General features: G+C 45.0%; 1 protein-coding gene across 1 annotated transcript; it reads right to left on the bottom strand.

Moving 5' to 3' along the window:
* CLNS1A (chloride nucleotide-sensitive channel 1A) lies at positions 1 to 21,286 on the bottom strand. The gene is made up of 7 exons (XM_077807121.1): positions 21,124 to 21,286; positions 18,862 to 18,998; positions 14,784 to 14,894; positions 12,964 to 13,074; positions 5,933 to 6,106; positions 3,949 to 4,033; positions 1 to 615 (listed from the first exon to the last, which is right to left on the bottom strand). Exons 1-6 carry the CDS (start codon positions 21,240 to 21,242, stop codon positions 3,966 to 3,968), a joined length of 720 nt encoding a protein of 239 aa, XP_077663247.1. The 5' UTR covers positions 21,243 to 21,286; the 3' UTR covers positions 1 to 615; positions 3,949 to 3,965.
* Between the last annotated feature and the right edge of the window lie 626 nt (positions 21,287 to 21,912).

The raw sequence follows: 21,912 nt of genomic DNA on the forward strand, positions 1-21,912 counted from the left end.
TGAGATACAAAAGTCTAAGTTTATTAAACAATTTTGTTAATGTTTATTACAAAGACACAAAACAAGTCTCATCTGTGGGACTTCACTCTACCCTCTCCCCTACCCAGACTCTGTCAGTAAAAGGTGACAGACAAAAGATCTGAATAGATAAAGCTAGTTACTTGGAGGGCTAAAAATTTAGTTAGTTTTGCTTTGCATCCTCAGCTGACTTTACTTTTCTTTACCAAACTCCTGTTTCTATCATACATGGCTGACTCAGTGGATAAACAGATACAAAAATATGGACAAATTCTAGGACAACCTAGAATTCTGTTCTAATTACAATTTTGTTTCTTAATTCCTAGAATTCCTACAAAGGCTTCCTAGAAACGAGCCATGATTAGCCCCATTCAAGCATTAGATAAGAGGTGTTATTGTTTTTATCTTTTAAATAAAAACCCCACGGTGGTCACAGAAATATCAAACTCTGTTTTAAGCACATCTATAAAAGCATTTACAAACATGGATGTCCATGCTTAGGTCATTAATAGAGAAGTTATTAAAGAGGTTAATTCCCAATAGTCACTGCAATGCCTTCAGTTTTACAGCTTATTCTGGAAGTGCCAGGAGAGGAATCTGAAAGATACAAGACATGGGGTTTAGATAATTGGCGTTAATGAGGTTAATAATCTTTACAAAGAAGTCTCTGAACAGCTGCTCGCAACAGCCTGGGATAACTATTCACTCTCAACATGTCCTGGGCCGGATTTTCAGAAGGGTTGGGCACCTGCAGCTCACACGGACTTCAGGGGGAGTTCTGAGTGGCCAGCTGATCTGAAAAATCAGGCTGTATACACATATTACTGCTTTAAAAATCAATATCACCAAACTGCCAGTTTCATATATACAAAATTGTTTGAATAAAATGTGAACTTTTGTAAGTGGCATAAATAAAAAACTACTCTTGACAAGACGAAGCACAAATTTCACACTTTTATCATCAAAAAGTCTCCAAGAGCTTCCTCAGGCAACTGTGACATCTCATTTGCGTAATGAACAGGGACATGCAACGTTAGTTTCACATGAGGGTGTCACTTCAGAGGCATGGTGGTTCCTTGCTTTCTAAAGGATCACTGGGACGTGATGTTCCTGCAGATTGTTTGCTCAGTCTGCTTGCAATGTTAATGAAACTAAAAAGAATTAAATCTAAAATGATTTGCTCCATAGCGTACTATGAAAATCTCAGTAAACTTCCTCTTTATTACAGTAACCTACATGCCAAAAACTTGTTAGCACGGTGATTAGCAGAGACAAAGAGCTGTTTGTTCATCACATGGATTCTGTGATTACTTGGGAGTTATTTTATAATTTCTTGTGTTTTGAACTTGGTTAAAATTACATCAGCAAACCAACCTGGTGGCCCATTCATTACAGGGCTTTTCATACCAAAGGCTCTCAACTGCTTTATGAAGTGACGTAATACTTAGCACTACATACACAGATCACTTTATCCACCACTGAACTGGAGCAGCTGGTTAACTGCACAGCAACAGAGGTTAGGACAGGAAGCAAAGAATAGCAAAACCAATTAACACCAGCAACACCAAGTTCTGTAACATTCTGGGGCATGTATAGTGTAGACTCAGGAAGAGAACCGCCAACTGAAGATATTATAACATAACATATGCTAGGTGCTTTGCCAGCAAAAGCATTACCAATACACAAGGCTTCCATTTTAGGTTTTAACTGATAAACATCAATAAAACACCCAGATACAAAAAAATTAAATCAGTGTTTATCCAACAAACACCAGAACTGGTTACCCAATCTGTGTTGACTTCACCCCCTTCCCAGTGCAGTTTGTTTATATAGTCCCTACTCCCAGGCTTCTACCTAAGGGCTAGTCTTCACAGAGCACTAATGCAGACTTGGCGGGCGGGGGAGGTGGGGGGTGATTTCTAAAGCACACGAATATATTGCACATTAATTGTTCCATGTAAACTAAAAGTTCCCTAGGGTGCTTTCATGTAGTACTGTTTCAAATAGCACTATGTAGGTATACAAAGAGAAAGCCCTGACACCCGCCCTCCCCCCAATTTTTGGACATCTACACTGAGCTTTACCACCACCACCGCCCCCCTCCCCCCAAAAAAACCAACAACCCATAAGCCCTACAATACCACTTCCTAGGCGTCCTTAGATGCCTCCAATTCTACTGCTAACCCAGCCTGACCCAGCTCAGCTTACAGTGTGACCATTTGGTGGTAATGTTAGTACAGAAAGTAGCGTGGTTGCAGTGATATTACCACCACAAAGGAAACCTGCCTTTAGATGTGGCAGATGGATTCTTAATCCATGGGTTGATAGCCCTTGGAGGGAAAACACAGCTCTCAGAACTCCATCTCTATGGTAATAAGAGCGGATCTCTTCAAGGTGCAGATGCCATGGGTATCCCTGATACAGAGCGAGGAATCTGGACATAGATGGAAGAGTGACAAGAATCTTGATGTACCCGTAATAGCTCCTCTTTGAACCACTCATTGCTTCAGGAGGGTGGCAGGGCTCTGTTACAGACCTCTGAGTGGCAAAGAGTAAGGGAGGCAGAGCCCGAGTCCCTACAGCAAAGAAGAAAGAGAATGAAAGCTTACTTCAGGGCCAAGCCTCCCAGGATCAGTATGTGACCAGGGGGACATTCAAAAGCCCCCAGATAGTAGGAAGAGCTGAGTCAGATGTACAAGGAGCAGCACACAGGAAGAATAAGTAGTAGCAGGGGAGAAGAGGATGGGAAAGCCACATATGTACTGACTGTCCACACACCAGTACCCCATAGTGATTCCCAGCCTCCCCCTTGTGCAACCCCTGTTGAGACAGCTGCCTGCCTGCTTCCTACACTTGCTAACAATTATTTTTGATTCATTTTCACTGGTCCTTTTTCAGCCACTTTTTGCACTAACTTTCGGTTAGTTTGTTGTTCCTCTCCTTTTTCCCCCCGCTCCCCAAAGGGTGACACGTTGCTTGGAGTGAGGCTGTCTAATGGTGGCTTCTTGAGGCAGGATTTTGTGCTCTTCTGGGTTGAGGAGGCCAGAGATGCTCAAGCCTATGCACTGCTGCCAGCACGTGTAAGCTGCTCCTGTGGCTGGCCACCTCAATAGCTGCTGCAGAAGCTGGAAGACAGGCAACTTTCATGGAACTGTACAAGCCCACTGCAGAATCTGTATATGTCAGAAGTCAATTCTTCTCATCTTTTCCCAGATTAAACTGCTACCTGCCTGCCCGCCGCCCCTCCCTCCTGGGAAATACTGGCACACTTTGTTATCCCACTAAGATCAAACAGACAGGAAGGGTGACATTGCAGAAGAGGGGACATAAAGACTTTTTTCTAGACCTGCTCCAAAGCTGAAAGCTTGCAATGACACCTCCACTAAGAAAGAAGTCCTGTGCCACCCACAGTAAAACAAGAGATAGACTTGCCACAGAGTTCTACCCCCTTGAACAGTCTGACAAATCTTGTATGTTAAGGGGGAAAACAATAGATACCAGGGACAATAACTTCCCAGCAACAGACCCAGTACTTGTGTAGCTTCCAAGAGACTTCATGAGATCAGACAATTCACGTGACCCAAGGATCTAGATCTACCAACAGCCTAATCTACCTTTCTTTGAAGTGTGTAAGGTCAGTGCCTGAATAAGAAGGTAATTTAACCTGATCTGGCTGTTCATTTTACAGTTTAACTCGTTTCCAGAGTTTTGATAAACACTGTTAATTTTTTTTCAAAGTTGCTATATTTCTTCTTTTACTAGAAGATACAATCCCTGGTTTATTCACAGAACTCTCAATGGTTTCCAAAGTAATTTAACACAGGGACTTATGGTCAATTCTCAATTCATCGAACTACAAAAGCATACGGCTCTGCAGGACTGAAGAACCTCACACTGAAGGCAGAAAAAAAACTAAAGGTTTAAGCTTACAGCAGCATCCAACCTCCTCAGTGATCAACTTCTGCATCTTCAAACTGCCCTGCAACCACTGGTGCTGTGTCCACCTCCATCCCATCTGAAAACAAAGTCAAGGCAATGAAATACTGCAGCACTCACAAGCTGAACACAATGTGACAAAGTCAGTGCCCTCTGCTGGTGAGAGATTAGTGATGCAAGAGATACTAATATTGTGTTGACAGTATTCTAGGCAAGCTGAAAACACAGCAACTCCCCAGACCTATTTCACTTACTCTTAGCAATACCCCTTTTAAAAACGTCAGTCAGATAATAATAAGTCACTAAATTGCATGTTATAAAGAGATGCAAGGTTGTTAAACTGCAGTTTCTATTACTCTCCTAAGAAAACTTTTTTTTAAAAAGCAAGACCCTTATTTGTTTCACAGATTTGAACATCAGACCCTGCAACTGAGATGGACACATGATTAGAAAGCATAACATTGCAGGTGTATATGAAGTAGTTTAGTCTCAAATAAAAATCAGTCTAGGGCCTGTTCTGAGAACGTCTGACCACGCTCATTAGTCTCCCATGTAAAGCCATCATGTTGAGCAAAGTCAGGATTAGTCACTTTTTCTGAGATTTCTTGACACTGCAGCTAAATTCAGAAGATCAGCAGCCAAGGATCTATCATGGAACTAAGCAAACCCCAACCCAACCCACTCTTCAAGAACAGAGCAACAGCCAACAAGATCCAGGAAGGCTACTAAGCTTGCTCAGAACAGGTCCAAGCTGTGCCATACACGGTCCATTTTATTTCCAACATCCAGAATTTTGGGTTCAAAATCCAGACTGAACTTTGAGATGAAGGGAGATTTCACAAGAACAAATGAGATCATATAAAAACATTTTAATACAAATGTAATGTTCCACAAGTTTGTGGATTAAAAACATACACTAAGTTAACCTATAAAAAAGGAAAGAAAATGCAAAGGTAACGCTAAATAGAGTCGTCACTCAGCTGGGTCTCTTATTGCAACCCGTCACACGTACCCAGTTACCATAGTGCTGTGCTCGGCTACAAAAAGGATGGGCTAAGGACAAAGTTTCACAGAATGTTTCAAAAGGGGTTAGGTAAGGGGCAGAGGGTCCCAGGGGACAGTCAGGGGGCAGTTGGATGGGGTGGAGGTTCGGGGGGCAGGGGCACAGTCAGGACGGGGGGTTGGGTAAGGGGCAGAGGGTCCCGGGGGGCAGTCAGGGGACAGGGGGCCGTTGGATGGGGTGGAAGTTTGGGGGGCATGGGGGGCAGTCGGGCGGGGGTGGGGTGGGTTGGATAGGCGGTGGGATCCCGGGGGGCGGTTAGGGGTGGGGATGTGGATAGGGGTCGGGGCAGTCAGGGGACAGGGAGCAGGGGGGGTTGGACGGGTTGGAGGTTCTGAGGGGGGCAGTTAGGGGGCAGGGGCCAGGCTGTTTGGGGAGGCACAGCCTTCCCTACCCGGCCCTCCATACAGTTTCACAACCCCGATGTGGCCCTCAGGCCAAGAAGTTTGCCCACCGCTGATTTAGAAACTCTAAAAACCTTACCTGAACTGGTGCAAGCCTATATTCTGACACACACACTGCACATTTCTGACCCAGGGAAAAAGCAAGAGGTACTACCCTTTAAAGATTAAATGGCTAATAGCCCACAGCTTTTCCCCCGTGTTTTCTAATATTTGTCTCCAGGTTGCTAAGACTGCATTCACAAAGCATATAACAGTGATCGACCTACAAAACAGGTATTTTAAATGATAATGGAAATACTTACACACCAATGTAATTTTTCTTAATGTTTCAAATAATGTTATTACTCACTGTTTATACCATGAAACCGGCTTCTTTTTCCCAAACACACACAGAAGTTTATGATATTATTGCTCACAAGCCAATTTCACCATTGCTACTGCCACATAAAGCTGCATGCAGCAGGGGTCAAGAAACCTCACTACCTGTAGTCTGGTGGAAAGGGGCACGTCTCACCTTCAAACTCTCTCACTGAATCTTCTGTTCGCACTCCAGCCATGTTGTACTGGCTGCTCACAGACTGAGCTAACATGCCCTCTAATCTCTCCAAAGTGGCTTGACCCTCTGCAGTTAAGTGTGACAACCCTTCTTCATATGTGTAGAAGGAAGGGATATCGCCTTGTCCTTGTTCTGCAAAGACAAATTTGTATTTAGCAGATATGAAGTTATAAGATACTAAACCATCTTAAAAAAAGATATTTCCGGACAGGGATCAGGTAACGTGTACTTATTTATTAACCAGGTAGGCTATTTTTAAACCAATAGTAAGAGTCAAACTGAAAAGGATTCACTAGCATTGACTACACAGCAGGATCTCTTGATGAAAACAAGAGACCATTTAGAAAGAAATCCATACACCGTCTAAAATGCTTTTAAAAGAACTCTCTAATGAACAGCATTTTGCACTTTCATTTGCAGATCTCAACGTGCTTCAATCAATACACTTCTCCTCAATGCTCCTGCAAGGCATTATAGCAGGTGACAGCCCTGCTATAGTTAAGGTTCAGACCAGATTTCTGTTTAAAGCCTGAATCTTTTAAGTGCTCTAAATTCAATACAGTTACTCAGATTGCCTTGAAATTTGCAGTGCCTCATGAGAGCACAGGTTTCCATTAGTAGACCAAATCTGGGGACATTTGACCAAGGGGTTCCCTAAATACAGGTCTCCCTCATACTAAAAAAATTAAAAACCCAGCCTCTCTCTCTTTTTTTTTTTTTTTTTTTTTTTTTTTTAAAGTTGACACATCCTGGCAACTGATTTGTGCTTACAGATAGAGATCAAACAAGGGTGCAGATCCTTGCACCAGGATCTCAGACAATCAAGGGTTACCCTGGCAACCACCAGCCCATTGGGGAAAAATCACATTAAAACTTTATTTGACAAAGATTTTGTTACTGTACTGTAGCACATCAAAACCATCGTATGCTAAATGAGATGCTAATGAAATTACAGAGCATGGGGCAGAGACTAGAAGAGGCTGGATGGCATATTGCTAAAATCTGTCGGTCAGATATTAATTTTTGGGAAAATGTATTTTGGCAAAACAATTAGATATGCAAATACGTGATGGCAAGGGAGCTGCATTTTAGAGGGTGGTGAAGCGGAAGGATTAGGGGTGAGAAGAGTCTGACCCCCCTCTTTCAGCTCCCCGCATGGGAGCCAGGTTCTGCAGGGGCTTGCCTTACTGGGAGGGGGTCTGAGCCCCTGCTGCATGCCCCACCAGTATGAGCTGCGATCTTGGTCTCCTGCATCCCAGAGTTGTTTGCGCCCCACTCTCTTCTCCCTTGTTTGTGCGCCAGTATTTAAGGCACCTCAGCACATCTATGAAGGTCTAACCCCCCCCCGTCCCTCCCCATGTGAGCTGGGATCTGAGGAAGCCCTGCCTCTCTGGATGGAGAGCTTAGAATGGGCATGCTCAGAACAGACACTAAGACAACACTGCTGAGACTGGCATGAAAAGCTGGGAATGGGCACTGGGGAGTGGGGAAAAGAACATCCATGGACATGAATGGAGCCGTTCACAAGTCTCAGAGCTATTGTTTCAGGCTGTATTCAACTCCATAGGGTATTCAGCGGAGAACATCTCAGGGGGCCTATTAACACTGCCCTGAGCCTGCAACTTGGGCAGAAATCTGAGAACAAAAATTTTTCCCAAATATTCATTAAGTTGTTTTTTAATTATTATTTTGGAAAAATGTAATCTGAGTACACCAGAATATTCAGAAGATGCTGAAACCATATTTGAAAAGAAAATAAATTACACACGCAAATGCTCACTGGGAGGGGAGTTGTGATTAAGGGTGCGAAAGTAGTTGGTAATATGGGAAGTGACGTTTGGGTCTACAGCAAGGGCAGAAGATAAATGGGAATGGATGGTAGAGGAGGGAAGAAGGCTTGGGGGACTCATCTCAGAGGGAAGGGGTCAGAACATAAGAACGGCCATACTGGGTCAGACCAAAGGTCCATCCAGCTCAGTATCCTGTCTTCCAGCAGTGGCCAATGCCAGGTGCCCCAGAGGGAATGACAGACTAGGTAATCATCAAGTGATCCATTCCCTGTTGTGCATTCCCAGCCTCTGGCAAACAGAGGCTAGGGACACCATCCCTGCCCATCCTGGCTAAAAGCCACTGATGGACCTACATTCCATAAATCTATTTAGGGATTAACTGGAGTGGGAGGGGAGAAGATAGGACAGGATGGACAAACTAATCCAATTTCCTTCTTTGACAGGGTTTACTGGCCTAGCAGATGAGAAGCAGTAGACATGATATATCTTGATTTTAGTAAAGCTTAAGCACACTAGGGAAATATGGTCTAGATGAAATTACTATAAGGTGGGTGCACAACTGGTTGAAAGACCGTACTCAGAGAGTAGTTATCAATGGCTCACTGTCAAAGTGTGGTCCTGTAGGGGTCAGTCTTGGGTCTAGTACTATTCAATATTTTTATTAGAGACTTGGATAACAGAGTGGAGGGTATGCCTATAAAATCTAGATGACTCCAAGCTGGGAGGGGTTGCAAGCAGTTTGAAGGACAGGATTAAAATTCAGAACAACTCTGAAAAAACTGGAGAATTGGTCGGAATTCAACAAGATGAATTCAATACAAGACAAGTGCAAAGTACTTCACTTAGGAAGGAAAAAAAAATGCACAACTACAAAATGGGGAATAACGGTCTAGGTGGTACCACCACTGAAAAGGATCTGGTGGCGACAGTGGGTCACAAATGGAATGTGAGTTACCAATGTGATGCAGTTGGAAAACAGGCTAATATCATTCTAGGGTGTATTAACAGGAGTGTCATATGCGAGGAATGGGAGGTAACTGTCTTGCTCTACTCGGCACTGGTGAGGCCGCAGCTGGAGTACTGTGTCCAATTCTGGGCGCCATGCTTGAGGAAAGGTGGACAAAGTGGAGAGAGTCCAGAGAAGAGCAACAAAAATGATAAAAGGGTTAGAAAACCTGACCTGTGAAGAAAGGTTAAAAAAACTGGGCACGTTTAGTCTTGTGAAAAGAAGACTGAGGGGGGGAACCTCATAACAGTTTTCAAATATATTAAAGGCTGTTATAAACGGGATGGTGATCAATTGTTCTCCGTGTCCACTGAAGATGGAACAAGTAACGGGCTTAATCTGCAGCAAGAGAGATTTAGGTGAGACATTAGGAAAAACTTTCTAACTATAAGGTTAGTTAAGTTCTGGAATAGGCTTCCAAGGGAGGTTGTGGAATCCCCCATCAGTCGAGGCTTTTAAGAACTGGTTGGACAAACACGTGTCAAGAATGGTGTGAATTTACTGGGTCCTGCCTCAGCACAGGGGGTTGGACTTGATTTCTCTAGGTCCCTTCCAACCCTACATTTCCATGATTCTACTACATAGGGTAGCAGAAGTTGGGGGTTCAAGGAGGAGCTCATATCAGCCCTGAGTTCTCCCCTTCTGTGTGTGTGTGTGCGCTGAGATCTAGAGACCCCTAATCCCTCTGCAGCGGTTTGAGACCTCTGCTTGCCTGCTACATATTCTGGAATCTGGGACACCCTGCTCCACTTAGGGTGTCTGAGCCCCTTTCTCTGCCCCTCCATATGAACTGGGGTCTGATGTGCGGGGAATGAAGATAACGTTAAATAAGAATCCAGAAAAAGAATAGTGAAGATACACTGTGGCCAGCCCTCCCATCCCACACACAAGTGATGCATATCAGGGAGGGGAACGGTTTGGAGGTGGTGTGAACTGGGTGGACTCAAGGTACGGCGGGCAAAGTCTGGCTGAGGCAGGGGCAGGAGTCCCAACTGGAGGTAGGTTAGTGGGAGTGACTGTCCAGTTCAGCATGCAGCTGGGGCTACATAACCCAGGTAACATGCAGCCCTCCAGCAAGCTGCAGCATAGGGAAGAAGATTGCACTGTAAAAAGTTGCTCCTTGCTAACTAATGGTTTCATGAGAAGGGGAGGGGAATTGGAAGTGTTGGCGGGGGGGGAGGAGGGGAAGCTACACATTGTGGGGAATGGTGGGGCAGGGAGAAGGAGTCACATACCAATCTTTTCTCACATGCTTAAAGTTATGGTGATAACCATATAAAACACATGGTAAAAGACAAAAACCACTATCTCCCCTGGGCGAACACATTTCACAAAAAGATTACTCCGCATCCGACCTCTCACTTCTTGTCCTCAAAGGAAACCTGTCAGAGGCAACTAGTGAGAGGGACACAAAGGGGGCACCAGCTAAAGGGGGGCACGTGACCTCCCCATGTGACTCATCCCTGCCCCCCAAGTGACTCGTCCCTGCCCCGCCTCCAGTCCAGGACCCCCGCACTCTCCCCATCTCACATTACCTAGCAGGGGAGAGGGGCTCTGCTCCAGTCCCCCTGCACGTCCCAGGCAAGCAGCGTGGCCAGAGGCTGCCTGGGAGAGTCCAGCCGCTGCGTGCCGAACCAGGGCTGGAAGAGGAGGCCGAAAGAGGAGAGGCTCTAGCACCGCTTCTTCCCATCCAGCTCTAGCCCTGCCCCTTCATCTCCGCAGCTGCCGGCCTTGCCCACCTCCCCACTCCACTATAACAAAACATGTAGGAGGGGGAGGAGCACTGCAGAATCACATGGCAACCATGTGGCCTAGTGGAAAGACCACTGGACAGGGACTATCCCTAGCTCTGCCACTGGCTTGCTTGGTGACCTTGGGCAAGTCACTTCATCTCTCCATGCATTAGTTTCCCAACTGTAAAATAGGGATAAGGATGTGAAGCTGTTTGAGATCTACTGATGAAAGGCACTGCATAAAAGCTAGGTCTTTTGATTATTACCTAGCCACAGCTGTATACAAACTGCAAACCTTGGTGAGAACTACAATTGCCTAAATGACCACTAATGCTTACCCACAACATTTCTCTATTTAAAAAAATAGGAAATTAAATGGCAAAAAATTCACTAGCACGGAGTTAAGGCTGCCCAGTGATAGCTCATGCCCTTCCTGAATACTGAGTTCAGCAAAACTCAAACTTCTGAAAACTAGGAAAGAGAGTGTAAGGTAATTGCCCAGGCTACCTTAACTCTGCCCTCTTTCAGCAATGCCCCAATACACCCAGAATACACACTGCCTTCTCACTGTAAACGACAGGCGTTACCTGCACTTGCCATACGCTCAAACACTGAGCCTACTCCCCTGACAGAATACCACACCTGTAAAATTTAACAACTATTTCATACCATTTTATAACCCCTTCCCACTCACTCACAGAATACCATCTCCACCTACACTCTCCTTTACTCCTCATTAAATCCAGACTGTTCTCGTACCCTATCTCACTACTGACAATACCCAGGGCAAAAAAAGGCCCCAGTGCCCTGTTGCTAACACAACCTACACAGTTCTTCACTGAAACAATGCAGACTGAAACCTCGAGGTATATTTCCTGTGACCACACACATGGGGGGACTCAGCTCCAGATCTCCTCATATCACAATCATTGCTCTTCCAATCTGCTTTGACTTATTCCTCCCTGATTCAATACAGTTACACCTAAAACAGTAAATGCATAAAATTCCCAGGGACTAAAACCAACTCCAGGGGAGCAGAGTTAAATTGTGTGGGCATTTACCTTAATGCTGTATGTCCTTGTTTTCAGAAGTTTGAGTTTTGCTGAACTCAGCATTTGGAAAGAGCACAAGCTATCACTGGGCAACCATAACCCTGTGTTAAAGTCTTTTGCCATTTAATTACATTTTACATACAAAATATGTTAAGAGAACAGTAAGGTTGCAAAGTCGAACACTCAACATTTAGGAAATCCCAGAACCAGGTGGCCTGTGCAACCTTAATTCAGCCCCTTGCACATCTGGATTCTAGTACAATCTTTAATTATATGACCACATACTATCTCCCCACACAAGATGCACAGGATTAACGGTGTTCAGGGAATGAATCAGAGTTGTGTATTGAAGGAGACTGTGGTCTGTAGGGGCCCCACTTCCCTTGTTGCAGAAGTTGGAAGGTGTGTAGTGAATGAGGCAGGGGGATTTCAGGAAGAGAAAGGATGGTCTCATGGTTAAGGCCGTTGAATGCTGTCCTGGAGAAGTTGATTTTATCCCAGTCTCTGCCACAAAGTTCCTATATGATCCAAGGAAAGTCACTTAAACTGAGCTTATAATAAACTTCAAACTGCTAGAAACTTTACAAAATAGTTAGGAATAATACTTCCTGGTATACAAAGGAGGAAACAGAAATCAGTTGTCCAAGCTCTCCAGGAAAACTGTGTAATAGTGGAGAACAGAACCTACCTTTCCCGTTCTGTGCTTCAATCACACACACACTCCCTGAAAGTTCCCTTTATTACCATTTCTGGACCAGACTTCAATTGGCATTATTTACATGAGCAAATGCTTTATTTTAAACAAGTGCTTTGCTGAATCAGGACCTTTTACCACTGACTCTTCCACAACATGGCTGGAACCACCTAGCAGTTATTGCCACGTAGAATCCCATCTCCAGCAAAGCAAGTTGCAGGTCATACCTCTGGAAGCAGGAGGAGCCTGAATCAGAGGAGAGCTGCTAGACAGGTCAAGTAGAGAAAGCTAGTGTGGTGCTATCAAGGGACTCTAAGAGTGTGTGTAAACTAACAGTCCACTACACATTGTGTTCAAGTGACCAAGCCATAGGGTAGGTGTTGAAATCACATTAGCTTGTTGACTGGGAAGGCTGCTGTCAGTGTCTTGATGCTTCTGAGAATACAAACAAGGCTGTGTTTGGATTTTTGCTGAACTCCAACTAACAAGCTACAGTCCAATTAGTGATTTTCTGCTCATTTCTGAGCTTCTACGCCCCAAAAGTACAATATAAAAAATTATTTACATTTTTAAAATGTAGATACCACCAGTAACAGTCAAGGAACTTCTTCTAAAAATACAATAGACACAATTCTTAACCTGAGAAAGGCCTTCTGAGACAGGCTCCAGATACACAAAAGTTGGTAGGAATTTAAATGGTAGCTTATCACTAACCATGGGCTTCCACGTCATACTCCTCCCCTTCGTAATCATTGTCTGAATCTTCATCTTCAGGGTCTGGGTGTAGGGCTTGGCATTCGCACATTGCTGAAAACATAGCTTCCACTGTAAAAACAAATCACACAGAATTCTCCCATTGGTGAATGGCCAAAACAGCTCTATAGACACATTCCAAGGCCAGAAGGGACCATTGTGATCATGTAGTCTGACCTCCTGTGTAACACAGACCATAGAACTTCCCCAAAATAAATCCTAGAGCAGTTATACATTAGTAGGGACGTGACAAAGATACTTGTTTTAACCAAACACTAAATATCTGCCCCTAAAAAAGGATGGATAGTAAATATAAGTCTTCAGACTGGGAGGGGTCTTCATCACATACATGGCAGCATCCAGGAGTGGTGAAAGGGCAGAGTAACAGAACCCCTCCACCCCAATACACCATGACAGCACTCAGGAGGTTCTGGGGTGGGAGAGGAGATCAGAGAGCAAAGAAAATAGGAATTCTCCTTCACTAAAGCAGCCACTGAATTAAAATTAAAAGTTACACTATACTAAGATTACAAACTCGCAAGCAAATTAAGTTACTGCTTTTTAGATAATTCCCTTGATAGTCTCTAAAGTCATCACAGGGATGAGAGATAAAAGTTCTGTCATGGATTAGAAATCATCTGAGACACAGAACAGAGTAGGAATAAAAGGTCAGTTTCCAGCATGGCAAGAAGTTAACAGCGGGGTGCCCCAGGAACCCATACTAGGGCAGGGAGGTTAATATATTTTTGAATGATCTGAAAGTGGACAGGCGGAGAACAACATTTGCATACAACACAAAATTCTCTTTAGTCAAGACAGAAGACGACCAAGGAATGCCAGAGACACATAAAAAAACTAGGAGAATAGGCATACTGTAAACCTTTTTCCCTGCACTTATGCATTTTTGAGTTTAGACTCACTGTAAATACCCAAAAAGAAAGCCTAGGTTTCACCCCTACAGAAAATTTCATCCCAATTTGCAGCAGTCAAGAAAGAAAAACAATGTTGGGACATATAAGGAATGACAGAAAAATACTGAAATCACTTTCCATAGATCAAGGGCACTCATTCACCCGGAATGTTGTGTTCATATATTGTCACCGTATCTCAGAAGAGACAGAGGGGAACTAGAAGAGGTTCAGAAATCGGCAATGGAAGTTGTTAGAGGTATGGAAAGACTGCCACAAGAGAGATTAAACTAACAGTAGTTAATGAACACATTTGTTACACTAGTAAAATGGCACTGTAGATGAATTAGGAGTTGCAGACATGTAGTCTGGTTATTCTCAGAATTATTATTCATCAGATATAGTCTGAGTATTCTTAGAAATGTTATTCAGCTACAAACTGCAACTGTACTAGAACACTCATTGAAAACTGACTGCCCAACACATCCCAGCCTTAACTGAGATACTAAGACTGACAATAAATTAAGCACAATCTACTTAAGGCTATTTCTAGAAAGGCAGAAGTCTAATAGTTACCAAAGGGTAGTGGGAGTAGGGTGACCAGATGTCCTGATTTTATAGGGACAGTCCCGATTTCGGGGTCTTTTTCTTATATAGGCGCCTATTACCCCCCCCCACCTCCTGTCCCAATTTTTCACACTTGCTGTCAGGTCACCCTAAGTGGGAGTCATGTCACTTGACCACTCTGTACCTCAACTCCCCATATGCGTCAAGTCCCTACCTCAAAAGGGTAGGATGGCTTAACTCAGTGTTCATAAAGAGCTTTGAATCTCTTAACAAAAAGCTATACCATTATCTTATTTCTTTACTTACAGGCTGATTTGTCACTGGGTACAAATCTGAATTCTGCAATTGGTTCATCATCATCATCACTGTCTTCCTCCTCTTCCCCTTCAGCCATGGGAGTTTCTTTTGGCTCTTCCTCTAAGGAATTCAAGTGTTCAAAAGAAATCTAAACGTTTGCATTTCCCCAAATTCTGGCCCACTTGTTCTTTTAATGCACATACATATTACATATATAACAGAATCAGGGACCTGGTTCCAAAATGAAGCAACAGTACCAGTGTCCCATAATAGAACTAAAGTCACATAAAGAACACACAGGCAAAGCATAGCTAAGGCCCTTGTCTGCTCTGCCTCTTAGGAATTTATAGGATGTCAATCACCATAATATCCTGGAATAGCACTGTAATTGAGCCCCTTTGCCTTACTTCTATTTGTAGTATAGGCAGGCCCAAATAAATGACTAAGGCCATGTCTATGCTAGCATCACAACTGTCTGAGTTACAACCATACTTACATATTTTTTTGCAAGTGTCCCCACTCTGTGTCCAATGGGGCAAGGGTTTCTCTTCTTCTAAATGCAGCCTATAGCATAGCTTTAAAACGATAATAGAAAAAGATACTCATCTACATGGGAATGCTTGTTTTCACCAGTCTAGCAGTTTCCCTGAACAATGTGGATTGGGAATTTTTTTCCCCCTATACTGTAACATCAAGGGTTATAGAGAAACCACAGTCCAGTCTGGTCAAGGAAACTGACCTAGACTCTTCCTAAAAACAACTGTGTTCAAAATATGGTTTTGTCTCTATATGCATGATAATTTCCAATTATAAGAATGACAGTAAGTAATTACTTGATATACCATGTTTATTTTATAGTGCTGTGATACAGTCCCCATTAAATCAGTCAGCTTTTTGGATTGGCCCAGTAACGACAGAGTTAACCCATGTTCAATTTCTGATCTCGCTGCTCCTTTTGCTAGGCAGGCACAGGTGGTGGAAGTGGTGGGTAGGAAGCATGCTCAGCCTCCAAGGAGCAGGTGTGGGTGGGTGCCTCATGACTTCTATGAGTGAAGTCTCTGGACAACTAAGAAGCAGTGCTGAGAAACTCTACAGAGATTCATGTTAGAGCAGTGGTTCTCAAACTGTGGGTCGGGATCCCAAAATGGGTCACAACCCTGTTTTAATGGGGTCACAGGGCTGGCGTTAGACTGGCTGGGGCCCTGAGCCGAAGCCCGAGCCCCACTTCCCGGGACTGAAGCCCGATGGCTTCAGCTGTGGGGCTCAGGTTACAGGCCCCCTGCCGAGGTTGAAGCCCTTGGATTTCGGTTTGCCGCCCCACCTGGGGTGGTAAGGCTTTGGCTTTGCCTCGCCCCCCTCATGGGGCTCAGGTTTTGGTCTCCCCTCCTACTGCTGTTGTGTAGTAACTTCTGTTTCAGAAGGGGGTCTCAGTGCAATGAAGTTGAGAATCCGTGTTAGAAGCCTGCTGCATTTTTACATCTACTGAAATAAATAAAATAAGGAAGATGGCTGTAACATGGAGCCTGGTACCTGGAAGGTTTAGCATAGGGGTACAAACTAAGCCCACATCCCAGGAACTGCAGATTTTCTAAAGGAATATGGATCAAGTCCAGCAAGGCATCCATTTCCATGAAGAGCGTCTTGTACCACCAGAGCCCAGAAATTCTGCAATGTAGTAATGTCAAGACTCAAAACAAGCCAGCAGAGTGTCCACTGGCTACCTCCAAAAATACAGGATTCAAGGAGACTACCCAACACTTTGCAGGCTGACATCAGCAGGCAAATCTCGCGATTGTGGTGCCCAGCTGCCTGTTCTCAGTTATATCAATCTCATGCTCACCACTTTATAAAACACACAGATGCTCACAGGCACACACAACTCACTTGGAGTATGACAAAACTTCCAGAGAAAATACTATGGATCTTAACCAGCCACGCTACACAAACATGGAAATTCCTGCAATAATTGAAGCAGTGAGGTTTTGCTTTAATGCCCTGAATTCCAACCAGCAGATAGCAGCAATATGGTGTTACAAACCAGGAATGGACTTGAAAACTAATTGTTCAGGTTTCCACAGGCTATAGAAGATTTACTGTAGCCTGAGTTTGCACGGAAAAATAGCCAAATTGCTGTTACAACACAGGGGAATCTCTCCAGGTAGATTTCAGAGTAGCAGCTGTGTTAGTCTGTATCTGCAAAAAGAACAGGAGTACTTGTGGCACCGTAGAGACTAACAAATTTATTAGAGCGTAAGCTTTCGTGGGCTACAGCCCACTTCATCGGATGCATAGAATGGAACATATAGTAAGACATATATATATATATATAAATAAAATAGCTCATCTTAACTAATTAGCTTCTCACAATTTGTATGGTAACTTCCAACTTATCTGCATGTGTGTGTGTGTGTATATATAATCTTACTATATGTTCCATTCTATGCATCCGATGAAGTGGGCTGTAGCCCACGAAAGCTTATGCTCTAATAAATTTATTAGTCTCTAAGGTGCCACAAGTACTCTTGTTCTTTCTCCAGGTAGAAGCAGCTCTAGGTTCCCATGTGGTAATGCCAAAACTAAGAGCTTACCCTTATTTATTTATTTATTTAATTCAAGAAGTTTACAAAGCTTTTTCTCTAACCTAGATTCACTCAACATTTTGGAAGAAGCATAGTTAGAAAGAGAAGGATTACAGAACTTGAATAAAAAAATATATACATTGTCCATTTCTCCCTCACACGCTATCTGAACAAGGTTCAGTGGAATGACTGTCTTTTTGTATTAACAAGCAATAGGCTCCTTAAAATATACCTTAAACAGACATTATCAAAGCTGGGACACTTAATAATTTAGCTACCAAACTGCTCCTTTCCCTCCTCATTTGCTACCTGCACCTACTATGATGTTAGTGGGCTTCTTTCTTAAGGAAGCACTAAAAAAAAAAGACTTTAAAAGGAAATTTGCGAAAAATATGAACTGTGCACACACTGTTGCTTCTTTAAGATGCATAAAAGTAGCACAAAAGACTCAGCCCAAAAACATTTTTTTATAAGTAGAAATCCATTTCTTGTCTAACCAGGAAGACTGTTAAATAGAGTATTTATTACTACATTATTACAAGTAAAGTTATGACATCAGAATCTTTAACAGTCCGAAAGCTGAAGCAAGTGACTGGAGAGTGGGGAAAGAGGAGAGATTTTTAGTCAGTCTATTTAAAACTTACTTTTAGTTTGTCTTCGTTAACACTTATTTAACTGCAAAGGACGAGTGTTGTGGAGAAAAAATGTTTTTGTTAAAAGAATACAACACCCTACCCTTTCAGCAGAAGTTCATCATATAAGAGCTCCAAAATCCCCAAAAGCACCTCGAGAAAGACAGACTTATCAAACCTGGTATTTCTAAAGGGGTTTAAAAAAAACACCACTTTCAGGTCTCCTTTCTAGATCATGAAGAAACAAGAAAGAGCATAAGACTTAGTTTTCTTAAAAACCTCTGTCGGACAGCTTTAAAGATTCAGTAATAAGCTTCATACCATGAATTGCTCTTACACACCTGAAAGAATTCTGAATGAAGGCTTCCAGCGTAATTTCAAATCGCAGGCATGCAAACACCCATTCACTACCCAGAGGAAGGGAAGGAGTAGAGTAAGGGGAAGCAGTAGAGGAAAAGGGCATGAACACAAGTATCAAAGGAGCAGATAAGCAGGTTTTTATTCTGTTTAAATAGGACAAAGAGAGAAGGAACAACTAAAAACTGAAGTTTAATAAGAATACTCTCCTGCTATACATTTTAACAGGTCAAGAGGCAGGGTAGAAAATGTGAATAGTAAAAGTGTACAGTCAGGCTTCCAGAAAAGGCACAGCCTTTAAGAAAAGGAAAGTAATGGGGTAGAGTGTTTGAAATAAAAATAAAAAACTTAAAAAAAACAACCAAGGCCTGACACTTTTAGATCTCAGTTTCCTCACTGTTCATTATGAACAGTTCAAGTGACAAATTACCCCAACAGGAAGACCATTTTCATTTCAGTTAGTTTACTGAACTACAAAAGGAAGGAAGAAGAGTATGTAACAATACAGACATACCATACCTTCAAATTTGGCATTCACCATGACATACAAATGTTCCCATGGATAGGCATTTAGGTCCCTGGAGACAGCATGTAAACTTATGGTGGGATAGTCCAAAGAGAAACCCAGTCCAGACTTATCTAACCATGAGAGGCGACTGGAAAAAAAATAAGTCAAATTAAACAACTCCAAAGAAGTTCTGAGTCATGTGACTCAACCTTACAGATGAAGTTCAACAAATCAGAAACAATAAAATCTATGGAAGAGATACTGTAGGCAGCACTCATCCCACTTAGAACTGAACTAAGGCCCAAGAACTATGCTAACAGGTCCTTGTGTTTAAAATGAGACAACTTATGGTCACAGATACTATAACATTTTTTTTTTTTTTTTTTTTTTAAACAAGAGATGGAGTGTGAATCCAAGTGTTCTGGACAAGTTTCATCTTGGATTAATACATTCTGATACATTTCATTTTCTGTCCTTTACTCCTATATGTGCTGTTGATATCTTGCACCCCAGAGGTAGCTGCACCAATCCATGAGTATAGTCCATACCTCAGTTTGTAAAGTGCTTTGTGATCTTTCAAAACAAAGAGATCATCATAAAATAAGATCTTCCAGAAGTTGTGGTGAGGATAACAAATGCAACATTACTACAGCTTACATCAGTGAGTGTAAATGAGTTTCTATGGGACACCAGGAAGAAACAGGATTTGATGAGGTGGGGAATCACTTTCCTAATTATGATAGGCAAGCTGTTTCTTTCCTAAGTTTTAAATGTTGACAGCTGTAAAAGCACTGAGTCTGTACTTGGATCTAATGCCTCATTGTATTCAGCAGCGCCTGCTTCTCCCACACTATGGAACTCCAGTAATGTAACTGGAGTGCATACTGGCTCATTCTATTCATTGCTAGCAAATGGCTCTGGTAGAAGCCTCCCAACACACTATATGAGGAAGCAGGGAGAAATATTTGTGTAGACCTCAGACAAAAGTCTATTGAAAGCAAAATAAAAGGCGCAACTCAGTATTATGCATATTGACAGCACATGTCTTTGGCCTAGTCCACACCTAAAACTTAGCTTGGCTTAGCTACATTGCTCAGGACAGAGTGACGGCAGCACAATTACCTGGTTTATAACTTGGATTTCAGCACAGATAGCTAGTTTACTTATTTCAGAGTAACAGCCGTGTTAGTCTGTATTCGCAAAAAGAAAAGGAGTACTTGTGGCACCTTAGAGACTAACCAATTTATCTGAGCATAAGTTTTCGTGAGCTACAGCCTCTAAGTTTTCGTGAGCTACAGTCTCTAAGGTGCCACAAGTACTCCTTTTCTAGTTTACTTAAGAAGTGTGTCTCTAAGCTCCCCAGGGCAGTTCTACAGCACTGGGCATAGTCAGCAGTTAAATGAGGAAGAGCCGTGCACAGAAAGGCAGAGGAGCAGATCTCTGTACAAGAGTCCAAGAAGAGAGCCCTAGCCAGAGGGAGAGAGAACATCCTGGGATAGCCTAGAGATGGAGCCTAGAGATGGAGGGACCGGGAGCAGACAGGCAGGCTGGAAGCGCTGCTCCACACTGTGTCTAGGTTGCAGGCACAAGGCTCTCAGCCAGCAGTGGGCTTCAGGCACACAGCGAGCATCCCCAGAGCAGCACTGGGCATCCATGGGATTCCCAACACGCTATTGCAGACCGCTACTGCTCGGATAAACACCCTGAAAGGGGCGAGAGCACTGAGCTCTGAAAGTAGAAGTCTGAAAACGGAGCAGCCCCACCGCACCAGGGCCCGCCCCGGCCAGGTCCCCTCGCCCGGGCCCGCCCCCCCGCCGCCAGGTCTCGACCCACCCCACCCGCCGCCGCCCGTCTCCTCGCCAGGGCCCACCCCGCCCCCGGGCCAGGTCTCCTCACCAGCCTCCCCCCCCCCCTCTCCGGGCCAGGTCTCGCCCCCGCTCCCCGGCCAGATCGCCTCGCCAGGCCCCCCGGGACAGATCTCCTCGCAAGGCCAAGTCTCCTCGCCAGGGCCCCCCCCGGGCCCAGGTCTCCTCGCCAGGGCCCCCCCCGGGCCCAGGTCTCGCCCCCGCCGCCCGGTCTCCTCGCCCCCGGCCAGGTCTCGCCCCCACCCGGCCAGGTCTCCTCGCCAGGGCCCCCCCGGGCCCGCCGCCAGGTCTCTCCCCCCCACGCCGCCGCCGCCCGGTCTCCTCGCCCGGGCCCGCCCCACCCATCGCACCCCCAGCCAGACGCTGCGCCTCACTCGCCCCTCCCCCCAGCGGCTCCCCGGGCCGCACCTCTCGGCGATGTACAGCGTCCCGGTGCCCAGCCCGCGACCTCCCAGCACCGCCTCAGTGTCGGGCTGCTGCTGCCGGACCCCCTCGGCCGGCGGCGGGAACCGCTTCAGTAAGCTCATGGCAACCGTCTCCCTCCGCCCGCCGCTCCGAGCCAGGCCGCCGGAAGCGGAACCGCCGCTCTGGCCATCGATATGCCGAGGCCCGAGCCGCTCTAGGCAGCGCTCTATGGTGAGGAGGCGGAGCGCTCGCCCCCCCTGAGGCCGGCACGGCGGCCGCGGCGAAGCCCCGCCCCTTTGCGCTCGACAGCGGGCGTTCCAGTACCCCCACCCCGGGGGCGTCACGTGCCCTGCTGTGTTATTGTAGGGTCTCCTGCGAGGGGAGCCGTTTGGGTCTGTGGCACCTTACAGGCGAAGAGGCGTAGCGGAGCATAAGCCTTCGTGGGTAAACACAGGGGTGCATGCAGGCATCCCACGAAGGGGGTCTTCACCCACGAAAGCTTCTGCTCCGCTACACGTCTGTTAGTCTGTACGGTGCCACAGGGCGCTTTGCCGCCTCTGCCCGGGGAGGCTCGTCTCCCAGCTGGTACTGGGCCAAACCCCACGGGGCTCGGTCCAGACTAGCCCAAGGTGCTAGGGGCGTGTGGTCGCACCAGGCGGTGGGTCACTCCAGTGCCGGCAGCAGGGGGAACGGCCGGGAACACGGGAGGGCCCATGCCCCGGCCGCCGTGGAGGGTCATGCTACGGAGCCCTGTCTCCACAGCAGCAGCCAGGGCTGAGCACGCAGGAACTA

Source organism: Eretmochelys imbricata, chromosome 1, assembly GCF_965152235.1.
Source record: "Eretmochelys imbricata isolate rEreImb1 chromosome 1, rEreImb1.hap1, whole genome shotgun sequence".
Taxonomy (NCBI): Eukaryota; Metazoa; Chordata; order Testudines; family Cheloniidae; genus Eretmochelys; species Eretmochelys imbricata.

Excerpts from the sequence above, each read along its gene's own strand:
- CLNS1A (XM_077807121.1), bottom strand. The coding sequence starts at position 21,242 with ATGAGCTTACTGAAGCGGTTCCCGCCGCCGGCCGAGGGGGTCCGGCAG. Across the intron at positions 14,895-18,861 it reads GGTGAATGCCAAATTTGAAG|AGGAAGAGCCAAAAGAAACT; the intron begins GTATGGTATGTC and ends TGAATTCCTTAG. Across the intron at positions 6,107-12,963 it reads GTATGACGTGGAAGCCCATG|AACAAGGACAAGGCGATATC; the intron begins GTTAGTGATAAG and ends TTGTCTTTGCAG.